At 50.3% G+C, this 7,912-nt stretch overlaps 1 protein-coding gene across 1 annotated transcript in view; it reads right to left on the reverse strand.

Annotated features, from left to right (window-relative positions):
- LOC135816693 (uncharacterized) overlaps window positions 1-2,179 on the reverse strand; it is a 7,166-nt gene extending 4,987 nt beyond the window's left edge. Inside the window, exon 1 of the mRNA XM_065329823.1 lies at window positions 1,852-2,179. Within this exon, the coding sequence (XP_065185895.1) occupies window positions 1,852-2,059 (208 nt within the window). The 5' untranslated portion in view covers window positions 2,060-2,179. The remainder of the gene's footprint in view (window positions 1-1,851) is intronic.
- Window positions 2,180-7,912: the final 5,733 nt, after the last annotated feature.

A 7,912-nucleotide genomic window follows, 5' to 3' on the forward strand; every position in this document is an offset into this window, starting at 1 on the left:
GTGTTCTATAGCAAACTCGTGCTGCATGATCCAGTTGACTGCTGTGGCTACTGAGTCAAAGATGGCTGGGCTGGAGCGAAGGCCGAAAGGCAGAAGACGCTCGTAGTAGTAGGAGCCTTCCCAGCGAATACCAAGTAAGTGAAAGTCCTGATGGCGGACAGGGATCTGCCGAAATGCACTGCGAACATCGAGCTGGGACAAATACACAGGCTGTGGGCATGACATGATGATGTTGATCGCGTCGTCAATGCTCACGTAGTGCAGAGAGAACGGCTCGGCGGGAATGCTGTCGTTCACACTGGCGCCTGCTGGACTAGACAGATGGTGGATCATGCGCAGCTTGCCGTTCTTTTTGGGGACGGCACCGATGCCAGAGCAGCGCATGAACTGAAATGGCGGCGAGGGAAATGGGCCTGCGGTCTCGCCGCGTGCGCAGGAAGCAGCTAATTGCTCGGAGATAAATGCAGCGTGAGTGTAAGGCGAGGGCAGATTATTAGAGAAAACAGAAATGTCATGTTGGCCGGCAAAACCAAGAGCAAAGCCATAGCGCGGGCCGTGGAGAACATACGAAACAAAGGATTGATCTGGGTGGTGACGCAACAGGCGGGCAAAGTGATCAGCTAGCAGTGGGGTGTATGCAGAGTGTATGGGGAAGAAGCTATGTACAGCGTCAGGCAATTCAGTAGCGGCCATTCTACTGGGAGCGGCGGGGTGGCCGATTGGCTCCACGCTGCTGCTGGTTGCACTTGGTGTCTTTGTGATCTTTGCCACACTGGCTGCAAGTATGGCAGAATCTGCACGGCGACGGCGAAGAGCAGCGGCCTCCGTTGAAATTGCGGCAGATTTCCTGGCCGTCATTGGTGTGTGTGTGCGACCACTGGAGGTGAATGCTGCTGGCTTGGGGAAATGGGCTTGGGGACGAAAAGGACACAAACCCGCCCCTGGGTGAACAGTCTCACATTGGGCGCATGTTGGGCGCGCATGCCCTGTGAATGCTATCTGCCACAGGTTTACGTCGATGGAGTCCAACCTCTTCGTCCCCGGTTGCTGGGCCGTGAGCATCCGCAGCTGGCGGTCGTACTCCAGCCACGCGCTTGGAAAAAACTGGCGGCTAGCAGTCAGGATCAACTGCTGGTACGCAATCAGTTCGGCGGTACGGTGCGGGACAGCAGCCGTGACAACAGACATGTAAGTTGTCCATGGTTCGAGCCATGTAGCTATGTTGTGGACCTTGCGACATACCTCATACTGGCCAACCCTCCCGTTTTTCCCGGGAAAATCCCGGAAAATCAACACTCCTCCCGGCGTCCCGGGGATTTCAAGCAAACTCCCGGAAAAACCAAAGTTTTGTCTGATACAGGATTTTCCTGAAAACTCCATGGTTTCTTCCCGAATATCCCGTTTTTTGAACTTTTTCAAAGGTATGTACGGTGCTCATTCGCACTTCGAACTGTGCACAGCACTTTGAAGACCTGACCATGCAAGATCTGCACTGACAAAGTGATAGGCAGGCGCCGACTGATCAAACTGCACTACAGCCTAGTACAGGGTCGATCTGTGCTGTACGCACAGCTGCAGAGTCGAACGTTTTTTTGGCGGGAAAAGCTCTTTTTCACTTGTTTTTGTGCCATCCAGGGATTTTGAGAGAAATCTAGGGATTCTGCATGTCTTGTCAAGGGATTGAGATTGTGGTGGTTGGTCAGTATGGTGCCTGCTTCGCATCATCCGACTCGACAATGTTTAGTTGGCTGTCGTTATTCGGGCTGTGCACCTGCCGGAATGTTCGGCCGGAAGTATGAATGGGGGGTGCGAGAATCTCAGGCAACAAACTTGAAAGATCGACAAACTCACCTCGCAAGATACGCTCCTGCACAGCCTTGGGCACAGCTGGTGCTGGTGGCTGGACGGGTGGATTGCAAGAGCCTGGGCCTTGGGCTAGCGTTGTGGCGGCAGCAGCCGTATTGCCTTGACCTTGAGTTAGGAGCGGCACGATGCTCTCTGTAATGGCGGCCGACAAAGCCGACTGCACCTCGTCCTGCACGAGAGCGCGGAGATCCATTGCGCCCACGTCGCCTGAGCTGGTGGAGGAGGCATTGGTGCCGGTCGGGCTCCTGGGCTCACGAGCCGTGTCCGCAATGTCGTGTTGCTGGTTTTCCAGGCCGGAGCAGACCTGACTTCCAAGGGCTAGCTGTGCAAGCAAACGGTCTTGTGAAATACTTTTATTCCCGTAGCTATGCAGAAGACGTTACTTCAGTAACGTCTGGCGCTAGCCAGGGTCCACACAGCTTTAATTTGGTGTTTGTTTGTTTGTTTGTTTGTTTGTTTGTTTGTTTGTTTGTTTGTTTGTGTCACGCCTGGCGCTATCCTGTATCTGTCCCGTACCGTACCGTACCAACAAAGACAGCTGGCCACAATATTTTTGTTTGTTTGTGCCATCGGCATGCCTGGCGCTATCCCGTACCTGTCCTGTACCATCAAGTGTACGGTACCATCAAGAGAATGAGTATATATGCGAAGTGTATCGGGGAATGCATTCAGTGCAGTAACATTTTGAGTGGATTTGTGTGCGAGGCCGAGATCCCACTAGCAGGTTGGCTGGGCCGCCTGTCGAACAGCCCGGGAATCGCATGTAGGCCGATAGCATAATAATTATAACGTGTATACAGTCATGTAGATGTATAGCAGGGAGTCATATTATGTAAACGACTCCCTGCTGTATGGGGAGATTTTCTGGAAAGAAATACGAAGTAGGGAGACGAGTAAATGCAATTAGAATGGATGTTAGTTGCCGTCAGTATAATAATAAGAAGAAGACGAACGACCGTGATCGGCAGAGTCAGCGCCGGTCCCAGGAAACGGCAGGACAGACATCCCGTCGACTCCAGAACGCCCGTGATCGGCAGAGTCAGCGCCGGTCCCATAGCTATGCAGAAGACGTTACTTCAGTAACTCATTGAAACGTTTTTGCAATACAATGATGTAGCTAATCAAAGGAAAAAAACTTTTCCATCAGTTCTAACAACATGCACGATGAGCTAGGCAACAAAGCATAGCGCAGGGCCCTGAGCTTCCAAGCTCTCTCGTTTCCTTTCGGGTTGAAGCCGCGCTGGGAAAGCTCGCCGCGGAGGGCTTGGCAAGTCATTGCCTTCACAGTGTCGACAGTTAGGTCGGACATGCTGAATAAATACAGTATCGAGATGACACTCGGGAAAAGGAACGCTGAAAAGCAACACTGCGGAAGCACGATCTGCTGTCTTGAGGAACACAACGGGGCAAGCAAGATTTGTTTTCTTTTCAGCAAAACGAGCTGGTGCCATCTGTGATTACGCAGCAAAGCAAAGCGCATGACGTCAGTCTTGCAGGCAGCACAGAGTAATGCAGCGCGGTGTATGCGCTAGTTCGGATTGTTGCTAACGAGTACTAGCACAGCTAGTACCCCAATAAATGTATCCTTGGCTCTCCATCCGAGTCCGTACTTTTATATGTTCAGGTTATAAAATTGCAATTACCTTGTACTTGAGAGAATTGAGACTGCTGCTATGTAAGGCTGGCGACGATGTGGTCTGTCCTCCTCCACCGTCCACGAATCTGACAGGGTCACTCTTCTGGCCGAAGTTCCCTTGTCTGTGACTTTCACAGTGACAACTGCCAACAGCGGCGCCATATCCGAATAGATCAGTCCTTTGGGCAAAGTCCTCTGATGAGTGAGTTCCATACTCCCGACCTCACCTGACATCAATTCCGTCTGCTCTAGCAGTCACTGCCATCCAAACAAATCTCTCCACGATTGAGAGTCTTGCGATGTGTGGTGCGTCGACTACTGCATACATTTGGAAATCACACTGACTGTCCGTGATATCCTCGAACTGCACGCAGTGGCTCCAAGCTGGTAAGACTAGCAGTTTCAGTTTTTCTGGTCTCTGACGTTCGACTCCACTACGTATGGGTTCCGCCAGGTAGACATACCTTGCGACACTCGTTCATGTACTGGCTTAGTTGGTGAATAGTGTCTTCGACTCCGTCGTGGCTCAGCTAACCAGAATGGATACGACCAATGTACAATGCCAGCTACCTTCGCAGACTAACTGGTAAACGACGAAGTATTTTCCTGCACGCTCCGTGCTCTTCTTAGATCGGCTGAAATGGTACGCTGTCGTGCTCCGATCCACGCTCTCTGGCATATCGGTTGGCTGCATGCGGGGCCTCGCTGCCATTGCATATTGCCGTCGCTACGTAGGGGGCGGAATCATTACCGTTCGAAGTAGTTCAATCAAGGGCGAATATCTCTCCGGAGTCCGCATATTCCATGTTCATCACCCGGCATTAAATATCCTCGTAGTTGTAGCGCCTTGTAAAGAGAGCTAGAGCCATCCGCTCCTACCAGAAAATGGCTTGCAGGCCGCGAATGACTTGGCCCCTGGCCCCCTAACTTTTCACCCCTCGCGAGTAAAAACTGTGACTGGCCCACAACAGAAATACTCGAAGGCACAATTTGAAGAGAGCTAAACCTTCTTCCAGTCCTACAAATATTTATGCACAACAGCCACGTAGCTAGTGCCTGACCCAACGTGACGAAACGCAAGAGCAAGAATAAAACAGAGGAGAGCAACCCAAAAGGATCAGAAACAAGTGTGAACGCTCGGAAATAAAAAAAGAAAAGCGTGCCATCAAGCTCGTACATCAACGCATGCACACGATCATAATGGTGTTGCTTGCACTGATTAGACTGATGGTACACGCACGTGGTTCATCGACATCAGTCATCAGTCATCAGTGTTATTCGATAAACGAGGTCACTATCAGTGTGAGCAACACACAGACAGTCAGTACAGGTAGACATGTTCCGTATTTTCCCGAGCCGTGCCCAGATTATTCATTTGTCACGAAATACAGACATCTACCGGTATCCTGTTTATCACCAGCGTTGAACATAACCCACACTGACTTTTTTTGGGGGGGGGGGGTGAAGGAGGATTTGGCGCGCGACTCGTCGTCCGCGATCGATGAGGAACATCAGTGGCACTAACAACCCAAGGGATTTGGGAGGCGGTGTACAGACACAGCGGGGCCACAGACAGTGGAGGACGGAACAATGACGGAGAGTGAAAGCGCGTGGACCAAGAGTAGAGCGGAGGGCCTGGGAAACTAGACCAAGAAGAATCCTGGTCACAGCACCAAGTGTCGTGGTCGGCCGATCATCCCTACGTGTGAGTTATCCCAAGCCCGTTTGCACAAAGTATATGTGTGCCTCTTGGTCATTCCACTCAGGCATACCTCAGACCCAACGCACAGAGAAATCAGCGTGGCGGAGCACAAAGGTCCGATATAGTAAAAGTAGAAATGCAAAGGATAGGTAAGAAACTGCAATGCAAAAACCCGGCTCAAGCGGACAAGTCCACTTGAGCGGTAATGTAAACTCTCTAATAAACTCAACTCTACAACTCTACTGCACTCAACTGACACACTCTACTCCAGTCAGCAAACTTATACCGCTGAAGTCTATATCGGAAGCAGCTGCGAAGAGAAGCATAGAGCAGGCAGCAGCAAACAGAGCGCGAGCAAAGTCAGCAGGAGCGAGCGGCACGTTGCTGCAAGGAAACTGTAACACTATAAACGTGCAATGGAAACAGGTAGATCGCGCAGACGGAAAGACAAGACGATCGATTACAGTTCTGTGGTAAGGGAGAGTCTAGGCAACACATTGAGGAGTGCCAGCAGGATGTGACTGTAGTGATGATAAGGAGTAGAACATATCTAAACACGTGACTCCATCTTCTAGAAACGTACATCATGTGTACCTATGCTACTGTTCTAATTATTATGCATAGTCATGGTTTCAGCATTAGGGTACATAACTGCTACATGTAAATGGTTACGAGCATTACTGTGTACGCAGGGTCATCACAAAGGCATTACATTGATGGAAAAGGCTAGGGAAAACAAACAAACATGAAAAGCCAGTGCGTTGGGATAAAATACAGGCAGTAAACGTACAAGCAGATATCACGAGATATACTGGAGTAAAACAACAGAACAATATGAGCAAGACATCCAGCAACATAGAAATATCTAATAAAGCAGACAATTCCTATTCTGCCATCAGTCTGTACTGTGTAGTCACTGTAGCCGGAGACTACTAACGAAAACCATACTTCGCAAAACGTACACGTAACTTGATTACCAGCATTGCCGCAACAAGTCCATCCTGACAAGCATCCTGTGCTCGTATTACTACAGATTAGGCTATAGCCAGCGGATCAGTAATGGGATTCAATGGACTATTGTCACTTCATCACCCGCCTCTCTCAACGATACATACCAGCATAGGTTACTGGTTGGGATGTTGCGCAACACTTCAGTTACACCGGTACGATGATGCAGTCCGGTCAGGCTATGATCATCATGGTTCAATGTCAATGTGATCAAATCATTGCTCTGCCAGGGCTGGCCTAGATCACCACCACCACGAGAGGTCAAAGCACAGCCACCATACCAACCGTACACTTCACCCTGTGTGCCATGTACACCATCCAGTACTGGACTAGACCATGCACATAAGGACACATAGATATAGGCATTCTGTGTGACATCTATACGTACCTGTATAGCACTGCTACCCCACTGCTCCTGTATCGGTGAGCTACACACTGAATGCCAGCCGGGCGACGAATTATGGATGGTTCGGTTGTTGTTCCTGATCTGAATATCGCCATGGCGGCGGTTGATATCAAACACAGGTACAGGTGCCGGCTGAGCAGGTGCTGGTGGAACAACACGGAACTTCACTCCACTACCTTTCAGAGGAACACCGGCAATCGTAGTGGAAACAGCGTATTCGCCGGCTGCAGCAGGACGACATTTAGTCACCAGATGTCCAGTAGATGATTGCTGTAGGGGCTCGCACTGGACTGTCTTGCCGTCCGGATTTGTCACACAAACTCCTACATCGATCTTCCTCAGCTGGTCTTGGCTGATAGTAGCAGCATCGGAAAGGTGCTCCATCTCTATGTCGATCTCAACATCACTGCCCATCTTACGATTGCCTGAGCAACGCACTTTGTTCTTTGCTGCGTCAACACAAAGACCAGCTTTGCTGATGGCAGCCACAAGATCACGTGTGTCGCTTGCCGCAAAGACGATGCCGCTCACAACACATGCCTCAGCATCACTCTTTCCAACCTCCGCTGCACCGTTCAAGGCTGTCACTAGCCAAGACGACATGCGCACAAAATCCACACTGTCCTGGCAAGCTTCCAGCATGCCTCTCACCACCTCTGTTTGTGACACACTGCCCTGCAGCCTAGCGAGTTGCTTCTCCAGAGGTCCCAGTGCCTGACTTCGAAGATCATCAAGTTCATTCAGAACGCACGTTTCACGTTTCTGAATTGCTTCTACCAGAGAACGGAAAAAAAGCACTGCCTCTTCTGATGCAAGCTCTATCTGATCATGAAGGTTACGAATGGAGGACTGTACTTTCTCAATAGAGCTCTCCAGAATGCCATCACTCTCAGACACACAGCTCGACAACAAATCATTCACTGATGCTCTCATCTTCTCTGCTGCAGCACTGATAGATACAAGATCTTGTTTGTGTGGCTCATGTTTTCCAGTACCAATGCATCGCTCACATAACAGTTTCTTACACTTTGTGCAGAACTTGGTCAGGATACTGCTTGGGTGCAGTGCACAGTGATGCTGGGATTGAGTAGCTGAAGCAGCAGTAGTGGTCTCAGCAGTCTGACTCTCAGTGTCTGCTTCAGTCAATGCAAGTACCTCATGACCATGTGTAGCTCGGGAGCGCTTGTGTGCATCAGTGTGTACACTGCACAGATGACTGCTACACGTTGCACAGTGCGATACAGCCGCTTCCACATCCATACATTCATCACACAACACTGCAGACGTCTGCTCT

Source organism: Sycon ciliatum, chromosome 5, assembly GCF_964019385.1.
Source record: "Sycon ciliatum chromosome 5, ocSycCili1.1, whole genome shotgun sequence".
NCBI classification, from domain to species: domain Eukaryota; kingdom Metazoa; phylum Porifera; class Calcarea; order Leucosolenida; family Sycettidae; genus Sycon; species Sycon ciliatum.